At 53.3% G+C, this 21409-nt stretch overlaps 1 protein-coding gene and 1 long non-coding RNA gene across 6 annotated transcripts in view; one reads left to right on the forward strand and one right to left on the reverse strand.

Moving 5' to 3' along the window:
- IL16 (interleukin 16) overlaps positions 1-21409 on the reverse strand; it is a 109046-nt gene that overhangs the window by 20780 nt on the left and 66857 nt on the right. For all 3 annotated transcript variants that reach the window (XM_070617185.1, XM_070617180.1, XM_070617190.1), the window contains 7 exons: positions 18680-18822; positions 16931-17041; positions 14095-14209; positions 8956-9029; positions 8163-8373; positions 5115-5232; positions 2994-3126 (listed from right to left, as the gene is read on the reverse strand). In XM_070617185.1, the coding sequence (XP_070473286.1) occupies positions 2994-3126; positions 5115-5232; positions 8163-8373; positions 8956-9029; positions 14095-14209; positions 16931-17041; positions 18680-18822 (905 nt within the window). The remainder of the gene's footprint in view (positions 1-2993; positions 3127-5114; positions 5233-8162; positions 8374-8955; positions 9030-14094; positions 14210-16930; positions 17042-18679; positions 18823-21409) is intronic.
- LOC139082989 (uncharacterized) lies at positions 8794-19686 on the forward strand. Of its 3 annotated transcripts, none has more exons than XR_011539417.1 (4): positions 8794-9311; positions 10470-10558; positions 16524-16618; positions 16720-19686. It is a non-coding gene; the product is annotated as an uncharacterized lncRNA (long non-coding RNA). The 3 variants fall into 3 exon arrangements; XR_011539418.1 differs by having other exon boundaries at positions 8971-9311; positions 10470-10553; positions 15718-16618; XR_011539416.1 differs by having other exon boundaries at positions 8971-9311; positions 10470-10553.

Consider the following 21409-nt stretch of genomic DNA (forward strand, 5'->3'; position numbering starts at 1 on the left):
ACATCTCTAATCATTAGGGAAATGCCAATCAAAACCACAATGAGATTCCACCTACATCCATCAGGATGGCTACTATCAAAAAACCATAAAGTAACAAGGGTTGGTGAGGGTGTGGAGAAATTGGAACGCTTGTGCACTGCTGGAGGGAATGTAAAACGAGGGTTGGTGAGGATGTGGAGAAATTGGAACGCTTGTGCACTGCTGGAGGGAATGCTGCCTCTGTGGAAAACAGCATGGCAGTTCCTTAAGAAACTAAAAATAGAATTACCTTATGATCCATAAATCCCAATTCTGGATATATACCCCAAAAAGAATGAAAAGCAGACACTTGAACAGATATTTGTACACTCATGTTCTTTGCAGAATTATTCACAATAGCCAAAAGGTGGAAGCAACTCAAGCGTCCATCAACAGATGAGTGGGTAAACAAAGTGTGGTATATCCATGCAATGGAATATTATTCAGCCCTAAAGAGGAAGGAATTCCTGTCACTTGCTACAACATGGAAAACCTTGAAGACACGCTAAGTGAAATAACCCAGTCACCAAAGGACAAATACTGTACAATTCCACTTAAATGAGGCACTTAGAGAGGGCAAATTCACATAGAGACAGAGAGAATGGCGGCTGCCAGAGGCTGGGGGGAGGGGAAAATGGGGGGCTGTTGCTTAGTGGGTGCAGAGTTTCAGTTTTGCAAGACGAAGAGAGTTCTGGGGATGGATAGTGGTGATGGTTGCCCAACAGTGTGAATGTCCTCCGTGTCATGGAACTGCACACTTAAAAATGGTTAAGATGGTAAATTTCATGTTATATGTATTTATCACAATAAAAAAAAATAGTAATGCTAAGTAAATCATTTCAAGGCTAGACGCAGGGCCTGGCAAGTGCTAGACACTCAGTAGATGAGAGTTACCCATGACGGCAGTGCTGGAAGGTACAGACCCCTCCCTCACTTCGGAGCTGAAGAACTAGAGGCTGCAAGAGGTTAGCTCGATGTCCAGCATCACCAGAAGTCAGCAGCAAAGCTGGGCACAGGCGTCCTGCCCCCACGCCCTGCGCCCTCTGGTCTCTGCCCCCTGCCCTCAATGCCCGTGCCTCTCTGCTGCCCCAAACCCTGCCTGTCCCTATGACCCGGCTCCATCATCTGAGCCGCTGGGTCCCTGACTCCCTCGTCCCATGGCCTCTGTGGCCTCCGTGTATGCCTCATGCCTCCAGCCAGAACACAAGCTCCTCAAGGCCGGGGGCCACAGCCTCGGCCCTGCACGCTGCCCCCGGCCCCCTGCTTGCTCTCTCCCCATCATACTCAAGAGCAGCAAGAGGTGCGGATCAACTAACTAAGATCCCTTTCTTTTCTTCCATTGTCCAGAGGTTTCGGCAAAATGTTCACCGTAAGTCAGAAGTCTGCTCTTCCCTGGCTGGCTTATCCTTAACACTCTATAACTGCAGAGGGCGGGGCCCGAATCCCACCCCAGGCTTGGTGTCGATCTTCCCCTTTATTCCATTCTCGGTCCTGTTTCCGCGGGGAGTTTGGGAGTCCGTTAGGGAAGACCGTAGGTTTTAAGTCTCCACTCAGTGGCTCCACCTCAGGGCGAGTTCCTTCTCCTTCCTAAACTGCTTCCTCGTCTGCGAAATGGAGGGAAAACCACCCCGGCTTCAGAGAGCTGTTCCACAGATAAATCCAGCCGCGTATGTCATGGCTCCCGGAGACTGCCTGGTGCACACGAAGGATGAAATAAATCGTGATGGTGACAATCACCAGGTTCCCCAAAGGAATCTCACTACGCCATGGCTTCAACTCCAAGTCGAACCCCAAACTGGGTCCCACTTACCAGCCATCACCAGCCCTAAATCTCTAACCGCCTACTGGGCATCTCTACCTGGACGTCCCACAGGCACCTCCGTCTCATGAGGTCACTCCCTTCCCTCCCAAGCCCACTGCCCTCTTCCATCCTCTGGACCGGTGCTGGCAATACCATCACTCAGTCTTTCGATCTGAAAACGCCCGGATCGTCCTAGGCTCTCCCCTCGCTCTCACCCCAGAGCTAAGCAGCCAACACGAATTGTCGATTCTTCCCAAGTGTTGCCTGTTCTTCTCTGTTCTCTTCCCACGTCTATTGTTGAGGGCAGGCCCGCACCATCTGTTTCCTTCCTCGTACATACTCCAGGCTCCCCCTATTCCATCCTGTCCTCGCCAGTGCAATCAAAGGTGGAAAAAAATAAAATCTGACCCATTCTGTCTACAGCCACAGACCCGCCCTAGCTCCTCACTCTCACAGAATGAGATGCACACTCTTCAGCACCTGTTTAAAGCCCTTTACGCCATAACCCCAATGCCTTGTCGAACTCCATTCTCAACACTCTCACCCAGTACCTTACGTCCAGCCCCACAGAACCTACCACTCCTTCCATGACGGGTCCCTCATCGCTCCATAGCTTTGAACTTTGTGTTCCCGCTGCCTGGAATGACCTTCCTCAAATTCCTTGCCAGTGAAAAACCAATTTGGTATCTCTTGCTTTATGTAACCTTCCCTTCTGTATCCCTGTGTTCCCATAGTACTGGCTACCCTGTTTGCAATTATTTCTGTGTCATCTCTCTAGCGAGACCCGGAGCTTCGGGAGAGCAGGACTGTGTGCTCTCGTGCCTGCATGCTCAGTGCCTGGCTCCAGACAGTCACGTAGTGGGTACCCACTAGACGATGAATGAATGAATCTCTCCCATCTGCAAGCAGGGACCCTGGGTCTATATTTTCCTGCCCAGGAGCTTGTAACCCAGTTGCAAGAGCTTCCCTAAGCTAATGCCAATTGCCTCTGGTTCCAGGAGCTCGTCAGTGGACCCCTGCTCCAGACGTTTGTTACTGCTGACGCTTGGAACAAGTTGTGGAAATTCAGGTCCAAACCCAACTGGCAATGTCTCCATTTTCATCCGTTTCTTGTTCCAATTTGGGCACTCCAAGAGTAAGCCTGGGAAGACCAGGATGCCCCAGGGGGTGTTACCTGTGGGTCTGGATGTCGGCTGACAATGATGGGGACGGGACCGGGGTCACAGTGGCTCAGGATGGCATAGACTTCATTGAGCGTCATGCAGTGCACAGGGGCATCGTTGATCTCCACAATCTCATCGCCACACCTGCAGAAGCACCGACAGGATGCCGTCAGCGGGCTAGTCAACGCGGCTCCCCTGGGGGCCCATTCCTGCCTGGGCTGTGGGATGAGACCTAAAAATCACACCCCTAGGTAGACCTCCTCAGGCACCTGGCTGAAGCTCAGAACAGGGCAGATGGACCAGCGCACGGCTCACCCCCTAGCTGTGCGACCACCCAGTGGGAGATATTTCCTACCCAGAGTGAGTGGACATGAGCAAATTGTAACCCTCCTCCTCCCTTTCTGGTTTAACTACCCTCCATCAGGATTGAGGGCATGTTTTAACCAATTAACCAACAAATTATGATTGAACCAATCATGTCCTCTCTTTGGGCCTCAGTGTCCCCATATGGAGAATAGTTAGGAGGAAGGACGGATGGTATGTGCTAAAAAGGAAAGAAGAAATAACCGGACAGGGGAGCAGTTGAGGTTCTCGGGAAAAGAAATAAGGAGAGAAGGTGATGGAGTTCATTCCTGTTGTAAGGCGGGAAGTGAGTTACTGGCAACCTAAGCAGAAAAAAAAACAACAAAATGGAAAAAATAGGGTTGCATCAATGCATGGAGGGTTTGTACATTGCAGCCCCTTTGTTTCATAGATGGGGAAACTGAGGCACAGAGGGTGAAATTATCTCCTCAGTAAGACCTAGTGTAGGGATCAAAAAGTTTTTTCTGGAAAGGGCCAAACGGTAAATCTTTTAGACTTTGCAGCCATACCATCTCTGTTGCAACTACTCAGCTCTGATGTGGTAGCATGAAAACAGCAGCCACAGACAATACGTACGCAAGTGAGCATGGCTGTGTTCCAGTAAAACTTTATTTAAAGAAACGGGTGGTGGGCCCCAGTTTGCCGACCCCTGGGCTAGCTGGGTATCCGGGCCGGGGCTGGAAGGCAAGTCCCCTGATGCTGATCTCACTCTTCCTCTGCTCTGGCTGCTGCCACCTCCTCCTGCATCTGCTGACTTGCTCCCCCTCCACCTTTGCTAAAAACGTGCACATCTCCATCGACGTAACTGAAGACCACGGTTTCAGTTAGGTTTCCCCAGCCGAGGAAAGAGGAGGCCTCCAGAACCATCCCCACCGGCTGCAGTTCTAGCAGAGAGGACTCCGTCTGCAGGTACTGGGACTAAGGCCATCACTCTGACTCTGCAACTGTGTCCCAGGTAACAGGACAGGAGCTCAGCGAGGCAGCTGTCAGTCTCCTGCACGTGACAGCAGCAAACCCATCACTAATTCGGAAGCCCCACCAAGGTACCATCCTAGGCAGGGCTCTCCCTCGAATACACTGCAACTGCAGGAAAACCTTCAAAGATACGGCAAAACTCTTCCGATTTAGCAAAACCCAAACCCCGTGGGAAAGACATACGTGAGGACCTGCCGTATGACAGAAGACGCACGATACATGAACGTTGCACTGAGTATGAAGCGTTGCAACAAGTTAAACTGGGATAAAATGTTGTCACCAAATTCAGATCACTTATTGAAAAGAAAATTTAAATTTGTACTTCTTTCAGAAGTTATTTGTAAAGAAATATATCTGGAGTGCCTGAAATTGAGTTCATACTTCTGGATTTGCGTGGGAAGCTTTATTTTCCATATGGAGGACACAGGTAAACCTCATCAAGGCTCCTACTTACGTCACTATAAATTCCAAATTAGTTAAATCTGAATTCATGTTTTCCATCTCAGACTGGTGTTCTCTGAGACGATACTTCTGAAACCACACTGTGCGTGCAAACACCGGGGCGTCTTGTGAAAATGCAGGTTCTGATTTAGCGTTTCACTGAGGGTCCTAAGATGCTGCGTTTCTAACCAACTCCCACCGGTGGTCCAGGGACCTCACTTCGAGGAACAAGGCTCCAGCTCGTGCTGGATCGTTCTAAATATCTCGTCTCCGAGTCGGTCTCCTGACATTCTAAGGAATTCTTTCCTTTGTTGTAAATCTGGGTCTTTCCAAAAACAGAAATAAGGGCATACCGGAGTCGTCCGTCCAGATGCGCCACGGATCCCGGAGAGAGGGTGTGCACGAAAATGCCGGAGATGCACTGGAAGTAGGGCACGCTGCACAGGCCGATGCCCAGCCCCACGCCGGCCTCTGGAACGGAGATGGGAGGTGGTGGGGACTCGCACCTGAGCTGTCCCAGGTTCATGCTCGTCCGTTAGGTGTCCAAAGGGGGTCACGGGTCAGTCATTGTCCCTTAATCAGTATGGCATTCGTCCCACCCCTAACCCTAACCCTAACCCTAACCCTAACCCCCCTATCTATGGAGCACCCACTGTGTGTGGACCCTGCCCTGGGGTCAGCAACAGTGACCCAGGCAGATAGGGGATGATAAGTTCAAGTGGGGAAAGACCAGGAAGGAAGGAAAGAAAGAAAGAAGTAATGAGGGAGGAAGGGAGGAGAGAAAGATGTCAGAGAGCGATAAATACTATGCAGAGAATTAATGGGGAATGTTCTAGAAAGCACCGGGATGGCCACTTCAGGCCTCACAGGGGCAACATTTAGGCTAAAATATGAATGAGAAGAAGAAACGTGGGATGTGGAGTGGGGGCAGAGCATCCCCAGAGGAAACACTAATGCAAAGAAAGGCCCAAAGGCAAGAAGACAGGTGCGGTGTGTCGGGACCAGAAAGGAGACCAGTGTAACCGGAACGGGGCTGTCATGGTCACAGGGAGGGTGTATGAGATGATGGAGGGGAGGCAGGCGAGGGCCGGCTTACGTGGGGCTTTGCAAACAAGGTGGGTCAGTGAAAGGACACTATTCTCTGCTGAGAAGCGGACGCCACCGGAGAGCTTCGAACAGGGAGCGACACGATCCGATTTCAACTTTTACAAACGACTGACTGCCGCGAAGAGCAAGAACCGTGAGGGGTCAAAAACGGAAGCAAGGAGACCAGTTATGAGGCTCTACTGAGCCAGACAACGGCGGCTTGGACCTTGAAGGGATAAGTTCAACAGGAGAAAGACTAGGAAGGAAAGAAGGAAGAAGAGAAGGAAGGGAGGAGCGAGGAGGGGCTGGGGGGCGGGAGGAAGAAGGGCAGGAAGGACGATGGGGAGCGTTAGATACACAGGCAATATATTTTGAAGATACTTACTGATGGATTAAATATGGGCATTTGATGAATAAAAATAAAAATAACAGAGCTCTTTTGGCTGGAATGACTGGGGAGACGATGGTGCCGTTTACCAAAACAGGTGTTCAGTTCTGCCCATGACGCACTCAGGATGCCTACAAGGCACCCAAGTGGACGTGTGGAGTAGGAGGTTGGATAGACGAATCCGGACCCCAGTAGGAAGGCATGGTGGGAGACAAGTGTTTGCAATTGGCAGCATGGAGGTGGTGTCCAGCCCACGGGCCTGGATTGATGCCCCAGGGTGTGTGGGGAGCAGGCCCGGGGTGCTCCAGCTCTGACAGGACTGGACACTAGGAGCCACCAGCAAGAGGGACTAGAGGGGTGGCCAGGGAGGAGGAGAACAACCTTCCAGGGGCTTTCTTCCCGCACTTATGGTTTACAAAGCACGTTCCTGAATGTTTCCACCTCCCACGCTGGTCCTGCCAACGGTACCACGGGGAACGCCACGGGTGAGGGAGAGCAACCATTTTATGAATGAGGAATTCGGGCTATGACACAGACCACAAAGGTCAGACCACAGTCCAGATTTTCTGGCTAGGGCTAGAGTCCTTAAGCCCAGTGGGTGCCAGAATCGCTGGGGTACTTATTTAAATGCAGACCCCTGGGCCTTACCCCTAACACTGTTGAAGCAAAACCTCTGGGGGTGGGAATTAAGAAGCTGCGTCATATGAGACAATCAAACAAAGCCTTGCCTACGGCGTGCCTGATGCCCGTGATCAGAGCAAACACCGCTCCCAGGCCAGGCGCTGCCCACTGGGTCACAGAGCCTGACAGGGAGGCCAGGAGAGCTGGGTCCTCCCCACGTTCCTCGTCTGCTCAGGAGACTCATGGCGGGAACCCTGGAGACAGCTGTCGGCACCGTGCCTGCATGGACCCGTGTGCGCCCAGGACGTGTGCCAGGCGCCAGGCCAGACATGCAGGCTGGGACGTGTGTGGCCCTCGGGGGCTCTCAGTCCAGCAGAGCAGAGACACGTACCAGACAAGGCCCGAGGCAAGGAACCAATCATACACCCTTTTCGCCCCACTTCTGTGATATTTCTCAGACCTGCCCTCTCCTCTCCATCTCCCATCCTCTCCAAGCCAGGGGGGGCACCTCGTTCCCCAGCCTCTGCCTTTGTCACACTTCAGGCCACTCTCTCCAGAGGAACCTAGGAGATATTTTTTAAAGCATAACCTGACTGCGCCACTCCCCTGCTGGGAAATCCTTGAAGAACTTCCAGTTGCAATGAGAAGAGAATCCAGCTGCAGAGTCTGTCTCCGCTGGGCACTCTGCCCTCGTTCCTCACCCCGCCCGCCTCGCGCAGCCACACTGGCCTGCCCTCTCTGCCCAGAATCCGTGCTGATCCCACTGCTGGAGCCCAGCTCCATGCCAGCTGCCTCCTCTGCACCTTCATGGCTCGGCTCCCTCTCACTGTGGCAGAGAGGGCCTGCCGAGCCCCCTGAAGTCAGCAGCCTCCTGGGGGTGGCGAAGGGAGTGGATGTCAATCCCCAAATGTGCGAGCTGGAAAAGACCTTGATTCTCCAGCCACAGTAAGAATAAAGGGTCTCAGGGCGGGGAAGTGACCTGCCCAAGGTCCCTTAGTGTGAGCTGCAGAGCTTCAACTCCTGGTCCATCGTTTCGGTGCATGTGTGTGTGGTTTTGTGTCTGCTCTGTTCTGCTTTATTTTACCTACTGCACCAGAACACACGGACGGGGTTCTATAAACAAACAGAGCACCAGACCTCGCTGCTCAGCTGTAAAATCTGTTAACAGACAACGGCCTGCCCTGTTTCTGGACTGATTCCAGACGAGGGAAGTCTGGGAGCCTCAGCGGTGGCAGGCCCAGGTGGGAGTGTGGAGGAGGGAGGATGGCGGAACCTGGCAGAACCTTCTGGAACATGGCCCCCCTACCTTTCTCCAGAGACACCTCCAGCATGATTCTATAGTTGGCGGTGCTGGCAGGAGCCGCGGGGCTTTCCAGGAGGAAGGCGCTGCCGTCCTTGGCGACACAGGTGCTGGAGCTCAGGGAACGGCTCAGCGGGGGAGACAGGGGGCCGCCCAGGGCGTGGGGGGCCGTCAGGCGGGTTCTCACTGTGAGCGTCAGGAGCCCCTTCTTGGCTTGCTGCAAAGAAAGAGAGCTGCAGCGACCCGGGCGAGTGGAGAACATGGGCCTCCGTGAGTGACAGTAGTAGGACAGTTTTTAAGGGAGTGTGTGTGTGTGTGTGTGTGTGTGCACATGTGTGAGAGGGAGAGGGCAATGCGTGAATGTGTGCAAACATATACATGACACATGTCTATATGTATATCCATAGATAGAACATATCACATTGACATACCTGCTTCTATACATATATATGCCAGATCGTCTTGAAAAAACTAGATAGAGACTCAAAAATATCTTTTAGTGATTGTCTTAAAAACCTAAAACAGATTTGTAAATATATCCATATAAATACATGGAATGTTTTAAAACAGTCCTTATAAATGTTAAATAATTGACACCTCCCCTGCAATAATCCTGATTGCACTATTATTTTCCCAGTCAGGTCTTTTTCCAACATGGGGCCAAGATTAGCATCAGCTGGGCCCCCCGTGAAGGATGAGGTTTGGAATGTGTGGGGCTGAATGAAGGTGCGTGATGCTGGGAGCCGGTTCCTGTGCCCGAGGCCCAGCGTTGGGCCACATACTGCTGACAGGTGGTCACCTTGAACTTCTGCAGGGCATCCTGGTGCGTCAGTCCGGCCATCGATTCACCGTTGAGTTCCAGAATTTCATCGCCTATCGGGAGACAGAGAAATGGCAGCTGAGAGTAGGGTTCCCGGTCAGGGGCAATGTCTTTTCCTTGAACTCTGGTCTCGCCGACCTGCCCAGCATCTGTACGAGGCACAAGGCACCGTGAAGGACCCTTCCTCGCTCTGAGCTGGCCCCTGAGAGGCGGGCAGGGCAGCAGCATGGTCCCTGCCCACCCCTGGGTGTCACGTCCGCCCGGCCTCACACCATTTGCTCCCAGGGACGGTCTCTGACGCAGCACAGCCAGCCTTCCCACCACGGTCTGTGCAGGTTAGTGCTTATTTCTGTGCCACTTTCTCAACTAAAACGTACTTCTCGTACCTTCTCCACCTGCCCCTTCTTCATCTTTCAGCCCCTGCTGCCTTCATTCCTTTTGTGCTCCTCACAGCCCCCGATATCTGCCGCCATGAGCACACCCATCGCCCCACATGGCAATCAGTGACCCGTGGAAGTCTGCCTCCTCCAGGCTGGTGGCTCCCTGGGGACAGGGCTCTGAATTATAAGATGCTACGTCCCCAGGGCCAATTCCAGGTGAGGCCTGCAAAGCACTCGGTCAGTGTGAGTCAGAGGCGATGTTTTCAGAACGCAAGTTCGCTCCATTTTACAGGAGAGGATGGTGAGCTCGGAGAAGCCCAAAGTCACGCGGTAAAAAGAATCAGGACTCGGTTCTTTTTACCCCAAGTCATTTCTTCACGACACCCTACACCTAACAGAATAACATCTCCTGATTCAGAAATCCATTGTCGTGTTGTCAGAAACCACTTTCTCCCTTTCATTCAATCTACTTAATACACAAACGGGGCGCCTTTGTCTGTATGCCACACCGTGCTGGGCAATTCAGAGGCAACTGCCGTTTTGCACACGGACTTCTGGCCTGATGGTTATCCATGAGATTGGCCCTCACCTAATTATGGTTCCACTGTAGATAATCCATCGCTTTTCTGTGATTGCTTTGAGACCTTTCCCTTCTTTGTCTTTGATAAGTCTGAGTTTTCCCCATGATCTGCCAGGCACTTCTTCACCCTGAAGTTTCGTGCCTCAAAGCAGTTCTGGAAAATTCTTAGCCCTTATGTCTCAGCCTATTCTCGTTCACTCCGTTCTTTCCTTCGGGAACTCCTATGACAGGCATTTTGGACCTTCCCAGCCTATTCTCCTTGTTTCTCTGACGCTCATCTTTTTCTTCTGTGCTGTTCTGTGTGGTCTGCCGGACAATGTCCAGCTCACTGATTCTCCTATAGCTGCATTTAATTGGCTGTTTAACCATCCATCGAGTTATTTCAATGATTGTTTTTTTTTTTAAATTTCTATGTTATTTTTTTCACATCCGCCTATATTTTCATCGTGCTCTGGTCTTTCCTTTTGTTTATATTCCCTCTTTTATCTTTTCAAAGAGCTTTTTAAACCTAGTAATTCTATTGTCTCTTTTAGATTGTTCTGGACTGTCAAGGTTTTGAGGGCCGACCCTGCCGTCTGTTGTTGCTGCTGCCTCTCGTCTATGGGGGACGTTTCCTGGTACAGTAAGAAATCTTTATTTTGAACTCATTCTTCAGGGGAGCCTGTTTCTCTGTGGGATTCCCACAGCCCCAAGTTGCTACCAAATCGTTTTCCCTTTACTTGTCGTGGGCGCCCCAAGGGTGTCACTGGTTCAGGACAAGTGTTCACACTAGTTTCTCAGCTCGGGGATCCCTGCAGTCTACAGAGACTGGGAACGTGGCCCGCGCACTCAGACGTGACACAGGCTTGGGTCTGAATTTTCTGGTGGGAGATATTCTTTCCCCACCCAAGAGCTATGGACATGGTTAAGTGTCCTCATCGGTTCTCTGGGGCCTGCTGGCTTCTCGTGAGGGGCAGCCCTTTATATCAAGGCCGTATGCATGTTCTCAGAGGCTCCCATGGGCTCAGGGCCTCGTGTCCGTCCCTGCGTGGGCATCGAGTCCCAGCCCTTGACCCTTGGGCCCTAAGGCAGCGGCTCTCCAGGCCGTCACACCATCAGCGCCTGAGCTCGCCGCCCTCAGATGCAGAGTTGTTCCCTTTTTCTCCAGCAGCTGGGCGTCTCCATCTTTCTTTGGAGCTCAGATGAGCTGCTTTATCCACCATGTCTACATGTTGAAAATAAAAATGGAGGTGGGGCAGGGGGAGGATTCAGATCAGCGTAATCTGGCAGGTTGCTAAAACTAGAGTGAAAATGAAAGGTTCAGTCCTCGTCCTCGTGAGATTCCAAGCTTAGGGGTGAAAAGAGACAAATTTTTAAAAATAACCAAAGTAGGACTAAGTACGTGCTCAAGGAGGGCTGCACAAAGAACAGGTTTCAGAAACGCCCGCTCGTAATTCCACGAGAGGCTCAAGTTCAAGTTGCTGGATCATCTGTCCCCACGGGGCCCACGTAGCCCAACCCCAGCCTCTTCAGAGAGTCCTTAGTCCTGTTTGACTATATCTGGTGGGAGGTGAGTAACCTCAGTATTGCCAAATAACCCTTACACAATCATTTCTTGGAAAGGGAGTACAAATAAACCCTTGACCTGTGCACCCAACTTGTGTTGCAACTGATGGATCCCCCTTGAACTCAGGGGCAGATTCTGAACTTTACTTTTGGAAGAAGTTACAGAAACCGATTCGGTCAATTCCTGGAGGCTAGAATCAAGGACTGTGGAGTAGCTGAATGTCTTCACTGGAATTTCACGATTGCTGTTAACTGAGGGAGACAAATACCAAGAAAAAAAGAAAAGAAAAAAGAAGCGGCTTGTCTTGGGCAGGCTCGCATTCAGGAAAGAAAACAAAACACAATACTCTCCTTTCTTGCCACCCTGACTCCTCCCCCACCTCCTGTTTAAACACAGAAAAGTACAAAAGATAATGGAGTAAACAAGGGCACATTCTCAGCATTCTGAGCCCACTTGTCTTCCTCTCTCTCACCCGCTCCTCTTCTGCGCCCGCCTCCTAGATTCAGCTTTTCCCCTGGACCCGGCCTCGCCCTCTCCTCTCTCCTCTCTTCCCTGCCTCCTTCATCCACTTGTAACTTCAGCTACTTTCCAACTGTCCATGACCCCAAAATCTTCTTGCAACCCTTACTCCCTTCCCTGAGCTGGTGCCCAAATTTTCATTCGCCTGCTGGACAGCCCCACCTAGCGGTCACCTGGACACCTCACCGTCCACTCTTCTGTTCAAACTTAAGCATCCTCGTTTGTTTTCCTTTTTCTCCTAACACGTCGTCTTTCTCTAGTTTGCTAAGGCCAGAAACTTTCAGGTTTTCTCTGACTCACCCCTCATTTGCCGTCTCCACGGAGGTCATGACTTCTCCCACCAGCATCTTCCGCCTCCTGGGGTGACTGCCATGCGCAGCCCCGGAGATGCTGGAGCCTGGCTCTCATGACAGCTTCTTCACTGGTTTTTCTGCTTTGGGTCTCTTGCCAGCCCACTCCGTTCCCACACTCTGCTTCCTGAATCACCTTAAGCTCTGGTCATAGCTGCTCCCTCCCAACCGTAGGAAGCTTCGAAGGCTCCCACTGTCCACACAGCAGATCCACATGAGTAATTCTGCGTCATGCTGCTCGGCAGACTTTCTCCGTAAACAGCCGGATAGCACACGCTTGGAGTTTCCTCAGGCCGTGTGTTCTCTGCCGCAATGCTGCATTGTAGCACAAAAGCGGCCGCAGACAACAGGTAAATGAACAAGCACGGCCGGGCCCTGTGAAGCTTCTCTATGGACCCCGAAATCTGAATTTCATTTAATCTTCACATGCCGCAGGAGAGTCAAAACTTCTTTTGATTTTTTTAACTGCTTAGAAACATAAAAACTATTCTTTGGGGGCTGGCCTGGTGGTGCAGCGGTTAAGTTCGCACGTTCCACTTCAGCGGCCCAGGGTTTGCCAGTTCAGATCCTAGGTACGGACATAGCACCACTAGGCACGCCATGCTGTGGTAGGCATCCCACATATAAAGTAGAGGAAGGTGGGCACGGATGTTAGCTCAGGGCCAGTCTTCCTCAGCAAAAAGAGGAGGATTGGCGGCAGATGTCAGCTCAGGGCTAATCTTCCTCAAAAAGAAAAAAAAAAGCCATTCTTTGTTTCTGAGCAGTCTAAAAATAGGTGGTGGGCCAGATCCGGCTGTGGTTTACCATCTCCACCCTAAACAAGTTAGGTTACTAAAGGCACTTAGGATCCCAGCACAGCTACAGAAACCGGCCCGACAGAGAAGAGCGGGGATGCTGCGAAACCACTTCTCCTCGAACGTCCCTGTGTCACCCAGTGTCTGGCCTGCAGTGGCTTTGTTCTGACGTGACCGCCCACCCCCCCCCCAGACTTTTGCCTCCTGCTTGAAACCTGGAGACCCCTTCAGACCAAGCCTCTTGCCCAATAACCCAAACAGGACTTCGGGGTGCAGTTGGAGGTGGGGAGAAAGCCCGGCCGCTCCAGGACAAGAAGACACAGGGCGCGGAGGACACAGCTCTGCGCCCAGGCCCCTGCTGCCAGCTCAGCCAGGTGCTTCCCTCCCACGACGAGACGAAGGAGCCGAGAGGAGGCTGCTGACGGGAGAAAGGTGGGCAGAAAGGAGGAACGGCAGCTGAGGGACCACAAGCTCCTCACAACAGGGACCATGTCTGATAATTCTCTATATTCCTGGAGCCTAGAATGCAGTGGGCTCGTGGAGGATGTTTGTTCAGCTCCTTAGAAGGGCTGGGCCTGGTTGCCCTGTGGCTGTGGTTGGGGAAGGCAGAGAGAATGAAGAGAGGGGGATGTCGTTGGATGCCAGCAGCCCAGAGGGGACCCCGAAAGGAAAGGGAAAGGCAGCAGTGAGATGAGAGGGGGCAGAGGCAGACGCCTCAGTCTTTGTCCCAGGCTGGCAGCCGGACCAGACTGAGCGGGCAGACACACAGCCAGCGCGCCAGTCATGACGGAGTCTTCAAGGGGGATGTGCCCCTGCCCGCCAACCCCAGAGTCCACACCAGCAGAATTCTAAAGACTCCAGACAGATCCGGCTTTGCCGGCATCTCCTCCAGCCTAGCGGTTCCGCTTTCGAGTCCCACACTCGGTCCCCTGAGGGATGGGACACCTACCTTCCTGTAGGCGTCCGTCGGCTGCCGCGGCTCCACCCGCAAAGATGGTTCTAACGTAGATTCCGATGGGGCCGTAGATGCTGTCCTTTCCCCCAACGATGCTGAAGCCCAGGCCCTGGGGAGAGAGAGGAGGGGTCGAATTTGGGAGTGTTCCCTGTTGTCCGTTGGGCCTACATTTCCCAGGGCCAGTCCGGCCCGGAACAAAGGACTCGGAGGAGAGTGCCATTGGTCTTGGTCGCAGGACTAAACAAAGGAGTGGGGAAAGCTGTGACTCTAAGGCCAGAGGGCTGTGCAGGGTCTGGAGCTTCTGCACGAGTCTGATGCTCCCCACGCCGAAGGACATGTATGGACCAGTCCTCATCCTGCCTCCGCCCTCTAGCTGGCGATTCTGGGCAGATACCTTCCCGTCTCTAAGCCTCAGTTTACCACCTGCAAAATGATGCTGGAATCCATTAGCTCCCAGGGTCGTGTCTGAAAATTCAGTGAGATACGTAGCAACAACAACCGAAGCCTCAACTACTGTAATAATAGAAGCGCTTACAATGGAAGAAGCACCCCTTCTCCTACCAAGCCGTTCCCTCCCCTTCTGTCCTGCGTCCCCCCATCCTTCTCGGGGAGATGGCTCCCATCCTGCACCTGCACCTGGGAGGCCGCAGAGAGAAGCCCAGAGGGAGAGGAAGCCAGTGGGAGGTGAGTGAGGGCCACAGCGGGAAGACAGGAGGGAGGGTGCCGCACGCCCTGCAGACCTGCGGGGTGTGACGAGAAGGAGCTGGGCCGACCCCGGGAGGAGGGGACACACACGCTTGCTGCATCTGCTGAAGACTGAGGAGCTCCCTCCACCCTGAGAAGGCTCAGCTTGGTCTCAACGGACACCCTCTTGGACCGTGAGCCCCTGAAGGTGGAGGACGCCTCTCATCCGTCAGGTCTGGCCCCTGGCAGGTGCTCAGGAAGCACGCGATGTGGAGCAAAGTCACAAAGGTCGGCTGGAGGGTCACACAGCAGCCTGGCTCCTGGACAGACCCTCAAAGTGGTGGCCCCCATCGTAACAGCGCCGCTGCCCGGGCGCGGCATCTCTCAGGCTGGAGCTGATTCGGGGCATCCCCTCCCGGTACCACAGAGGTGGGGGGCCTGGCAGTTCTCTGGGTTGCCATAAGGGACAAGGCGGGCACGGGCCAGTCGGAAAGCCCCATGGACCAGGGGCGATCCGAAGCTCTGGTGAGGGCAGTGTGCATCCAGGAGGGGAGAGGTGAACGTGACCGGGAGTAGCACAGAGGAAGGAGCGGCTTCAAGGTTCCTCTGTGGGCCCCCCGCTTTTCCAGGCTGAAATAACTGCTCTAGACACAAACTCTCACCCGCCCCGGTGAGGCAGGATGGTGCAGTGGTTAAGAACAAGCTCCAGGGGCCAGGAAGTCTTGGGTCATTGTCTTAGTTTGGCTGCTACTAACCAGGTGAACTGGGGCAAGTCCTGCAGCCCAATAGGGTTGACAATAATAGGACTGTTGGGAGGGAGCTGTTCCAGGATCTGCGCTCGCAAAGCCCTTAGCACATGCGTGGGGTCGGGTAGCTGGCTTTGTTGTTTGATTGAATTTTGACGCCACCTCAAACCCCTGTGGATCCTTCTAGCTCTCCTTCCTCGTCCTCATCCTCCTGAATCAGCTGTGGGCTCGCTCCCACCCTCATGCTGTTCGTGCTGAGCGCTTAGGTGCCCAGGCTGTGTCAGCTGGAGCGGGCGGCCGGCCGTATCTCTGAGTCCACACCCCCGTCCCCGCTCTCTCCTCCAGGCCTCCCACAGCAAGTAACTCCCTCGTTCCACCCCCAGCCCCTTCTAGGCCAGCTCCATCTGCCCATAAAGGATACCTCCTGAATGTACATTGTATATACCCCAAGATAACATAAACCATTTTGGGTCGTCTTTGCCTGAGTTTTGGTGCCCTTTTCCATTTTGCCTTCTTCTGGGCATCGCAAACTATTTAAAAGTCAACTATTTTAAAAATGCTTCTACGTAAATTCGAGGAGGGGAAGCATTGTGGATTTCTCATCAGAGAGAGGGGCTGTTTGGGGAAAAGTCAGCATTGGGGGCAGTTACTCTCCTGCGATGAGAGAACCGCTAATCTCAGCAAAAGCATTGCACACCTTTGAATGATCGACATGTAGCAGGTGGTATGTATTTTTAATACCTAGATGAGGGTCCGTGCATTATTCTGCCGACACCCGAAGGGTGGGGGCAAAATCAGGAAGCAGAAATCTATTTGTACAGACTGAATGCGTGTGTCCCCCAAGATTCATGTTGAAACCGAGCTCCCATGTGATGGTTGGGAGGTGGGACCTATAGGAGGCAATGAGGTCATGAGGGTGGAGCCCCCACGGTGGGATTAGTGCCCTTATACGAGAGACCCCACAGAGCTCCCTCACCCCTCCACCTCGTGCAGACAGAGAGGACGCACCGCCTATGAACCAGGAAAGGAGTTCTCGACAGACACTGAGTCTGCCGGCACCCTGATCTTGGACTTCCAGCCTCCAGACGGTGAGCAACCAATGTTTGTTGTGAAGCCCCCAGGTCTGTGTTATTTTTGTTATGGCAGCCTGAACTAAGACACAATTTAAATGATTGATTCTAACCATCAGGTGAACGTAACTCCTGGAAAGCATCATACTGGGAACAACTGCCCCCTGTGAGCTGTGAGGGGCCAACCCGGCCGTCCTTCCTTCTGCATCCACGGTGCCTCCAAATCGTGAGCCAGAACCGCCCCTCTCGTCTTTCTCCTGCCCTGGACACGACAGCATCTCAAAAACCGCACTTTTTCCAGTCCTTGCTGCCCGCACGGGCCTCGCTTACCTTGGCCTGGCCCTTCATCAGCACGATGTTGGAGATGACGGAAGCCTGGAGGCCCCCTGAGGGCTGCAGGAGCTGAGCAGTGCTCAGCGACCGCGTTGGTCTGGAGGCGCCCTGCAATGAGGACCAGGGAGGGGAGACAGGGAGTCAGCGGGAGGGCAGCACACGCCTCTCGGGAAGGGGCCGGCCCAGCCAGGGAGAGGGCCCAGATCCCCTCTCTCCTGAGGGCCCCAGCCTGATGCCCGGGACGAGTTTGATGAGGTGTGGATGGAGGTCGCCGGAGAGCAGCTGATGTTGGTCCCCAGAGCTGGCTCTGAGGACCCCACCTCCCTGCAGACCAGCAGCTAGAGGCTCCCCGGGGCAGCGGGTCCGGGGATGCGTCACAGACGGCGCTGCCCCAGGACAGTGAGCCCCATCACCAAAGCCTCAAGTGGCAGGTGGGAAGCCAGGCGCCAAGAATGCCCGGGACGGAAGTCAGGACACATTTCCCGAGACACCTCTCTGTGCCGGGCCTAGGGTGGCAGACAAGGAGGAAGAACCCACAGCATTAAGGACTCAGAACATTAAGTTCCAGGGGGGCCGACAGGTGATAACCACTTGCCCAGGAGAAGCAAAGTTGCCACGTAGGCATCTACTCCGTGTGCCACCGAGCTGCCTCCTGGAGAACAACACGGCTCAGGTTATAGGTGAAATCCTAAACTTTGGAGCCCCGCGGCCTGGGTTCTTCTCCTTTCTCTGCCAATTATCAGCTGGTGACCTTGGGGAAGTGACTTAACTCTTCCGTGACTCAGTTTCCTCCTCTGTGAAATCACTTGTCCCTCGGAAGCCATCTCTTTCTAACACTGGATGGCCAATGCTTCCCATTTGGGAATGAAAAACTTGAGAACTCAAGGAGGGGAAGGGAAGAGAGGAATGACATTTTCAAGCGTCTCCTATGTCCCGTGCGGGAGAATCGAACGTCCCTAACTGCGGAGCCCACGGTCTGCTGGGGAGATAAGACACTGACGTGAATCAGGGCACCAGCGAGCTCACTGCCCGAGAGCTGTAGGAGACGGCGGACGTGTTACGAGGGGCACGAGGAGGAGGGTGAGGTCCGTGCACTGGAGAAGTCGGTGTTAGAGGGTTTTGAAGGATGCGGTACTGTTTCCAGGGACAGAGATGAGAGCAAGGACGGGCCACAGGCCAAGGGCACCGTGGGGTCACAGATGGCACAGCAGGCATGTGGTGGGGGCTGAGGGGACCACAGGGGGAGGCAGCGACACGTGTGGGGACACTGCTTCTCGTCTACGTAGCTCCCGTCTGCCAGCTGAGGGCCATAGCGGGAAGGGCACGGACTGGGAGCCACATGGGGCTTGGTGCCAATGCCGGTCCCTTAGGTTTTGAGACGCCTGAACCCAGATGGCCGCTCAGCTCACCAAGGCTCAGCTTCTACACTGAACAGGGAGCTAGTCGTGCCTTCCTGTCTGAGCTTGTCTTACAGATCGGAGGCAAGTGTGCAAAGCATGTCACTACGTCCCAGGGATTAAAAGCACAGGTTTTGGAGTCCTGACCCGACTTCCAGTCCCAGCTGCCTTGTCTTAGCAACCAAGCTTGTGTGCATTCCCTGACAGGTGCGAGCCCCAGCTGCCTCGTACACCTCTTGGGGTCACCGTGTGGGTGAAGTAAAGGGATCCACATGGTCTCTTCAGCCGCTGCCACGTGTGGACCCCTCCCTCCCTTCCCTCCTCTCCCGGGCCCTCCCGTCATCCTTACCACGGCCTTTCCTGCAGGACAGTCCAGCTGTTGTGAGAGCGACTTCCTGTTACTGCAGAGGGAGTACTGCTGCCGGTCAGCGCACGCTGCGGATTTCTCGGTCAGCGGAAAATCAATGTCTCCTGGGCAGTAGGGACTGACACCTAAACCAGGAGAGGGAAAAAGGAGGAAATCGTCTGTGGTCTCGAGAAGCAAAGCTCGACTGAGGACAACCTCAGCCCCTGCCGACTGCCAGTCCTCCTCAGCCAGGGAGCAGAGTGGGTGCGAACCACTGGGCACCCAGGGCCGGGGGCGCGGAGGGGGAGGAAGAAATGGCAGCCTTCTCATTCTCCCCACACGTGTCTTCTGCGTCCAGGCTGCAGACAGAACTCCCGCTTCCATTCCGCCTCAGGTCAACCCAACAAGACTTGATAGGCATCCCCCACCTGTCAGTCAAGATGCTGGGCTCTCGGGAAACCATGAGGCTATGTCAGCTCCAGGCCCTGCCGGTGGGGAGCTTTCAATCCCGGTGGAGGAGCGAGGAGGAGAAAGCACAAAGGCTGCCAGGACAGGTGGAACCAGAGGAGAGACCGGGCAGGAAGCTGGGGATCTGCCGTGGCAGCATCCAACCTTCCAAAAGGATGTGACCGCCTCTTACACACAGGCACCTGCACACCAGACACCGGCAGGCAGAGTCAACTCTCGAATCTTTGGGCATCTAAGAAAATACAAAGCAATCGGCTTCCTCTTCTTTGGGGACCCCTGACTTCCTTTCATCGGACCACGAACGCTGCTGTGCTGCCTCCAGCTGAAGAAAGCTCCTCACTGTCAGAGCCGCGCTTCCCCATGGAGATGCTGCGAGAGCCACATACGTCGTTGACCACTTGCTAGTGGCCACATTTAAAAAGTCGAAAGGAACAAGGGAGATTCATTTTAATCATGTATTTTATTTAGTCCAATATGCCTAAACTACCGTCATTTCAACATATAAATAATACATGAAATTATTAAAGAGACGGTTTACATTCTTTCTCAGTTTTGTGCTTAATCGCTAAACCTGGTGCATCTCGGGCGCTTCCCGCGCATCTCCATTCGGACAAGCCATGTTTCACGGGCTCAGCGTGTGGCTAGCAGCCACTGTACTGGACAGCACGGCTCTGGGACCCAGAGAGGGAGAGGGTTCTCCTAGAGTCCCTCAGCTCAAGGGGGTGGACGAGGCTTTTGTGGAAAATTCCGCGAGAGGAAGGCGTGAGATTGGCGATCGTGCAGGGAGAGGCAGGTCCGAGCCGGGGTTGGGTTTGCTTTTGTGCTTAGGATGGGAAAGACTTAAGCTTCTCTACAGGCTGAAGAAAGGAAGCCACTGGCCAGAGTGGGCTGAGGAAAGAGGAGGAGATGTGCGTCCCTGGGGGTGTGAGATCCCGAAGGGGCAGAGGACGGGGAGACGCAGGGGTCTTGGTCCATGGGGCTCAGAGTCACACAGCAAACATCTCCCTGCCTGGACACCTGCTCCCGGCAGCCCGTCCCACACGAGGAGGTGGTCCTCTCTGACTTACAGGGACCGGTTGCTCCCAGGGGGACCAGGAGGTTCAGAAACCATGCACCGGAAGGAAGGGACACATCACGGAAGGGGGGCCACAGAGGCTCTTGTCCTAAATCTGCCACCGCGTCATATTTATCTGAGTGTTTATAGAAAGTGGGGCAGAACTCAGTGCCCCGCCCAGATCTCCTGAGTCCACATCTATGCGGGTAGGGTCTGGGGGCGTCTGTGTGTTTATCAGCTCCCGGGTGATGCAGCCCGCCCATCAGTGGTCCTCCGGGAGCCCTGACGGAGTTCAGCTCCACCTCGTCAGTGAGGAGACAAGACCAGGCCCGGATCCCTCCACCCACAGCAGTGCCAGGTGACCTGCAGTCCAAAGGGGTGGCTGCACAGGGTTCAGTTCAGGGGAACGAGGATAAGCACATGGGCGGCCAGGTGGGGCGGCCCACAGGGCAGAGCCGGCACGTGCTGAGCTGCCTCCCTGACCAACCATCCTCCGGCTCCTTCCCACTCCCACCGCGCATTCTGATCTGCGTGGACGCGGGCTGAGGCAGGACAGCAGCTCTCTGCTCTTCCCGAAAACTACTCAAGGATGCTCCAGCCACAGGGAAACGCATCAAAATTACCATCTCAAGTGGAGAGAGCTGAGGCCAGTTAAACACACAGCGTCGAGTGAGTTCATCCAAAATGTGGTTGTGAAATCCAATGAAATCCAATGAAAAAGCCAAAACGGTTTTTGAAAGGGAAACTGTATATTGTGATGATTGTATAATAATAAGTAATAATGTGAGTTTGTAATTTAAGATTAAGTTGAGTGATGAAATGGAAAAATAAATGGGAAAAGGGACTAGAGATGAATAACCATCTTTCATAAAGTGGACAATTTGGGAAATATAGTCTTAACTGTTAATTGATTTATTAATTAGACCTAAGTGATTGATTGATTTACCTTAAAGGAAACCAGAAGTGGAGACGAAAATTGAGTAAACCTTTCAAATTGCTGCAAAAATTAATTACACACACACAGCAAGAGGCAGAAAACAAATGATAAGTGAGTATAAAGACAAAGTATAAAAAGACTATAAGTAAAAGCAGATACCATTCTTAATACTAATGTCAGTGGTTTGAGTTTCTGTCTTTAAAAATATTATCAAATTTGCTTTCAAGATCTAACTGCCCATATTTGCCAGAGAAACAAAATAAACAGAAAGAGG

The sequence above is a fragment of the Equus przewalskii genome, chromosome 1 (genome assembly GCF_037783145.1).
Source record: "Equus przewalskii isolate Varuska chromosome 1, EquPr2, whole genome shotgun sequence".
In the NCBI taxonomy this organism is placed as follows: domain Eukaryota; kingdom Metazoa; phylum Chordata; class Mammalia; order Perissodactyla; family Equidae; genus Equus; species Equus przewalskii.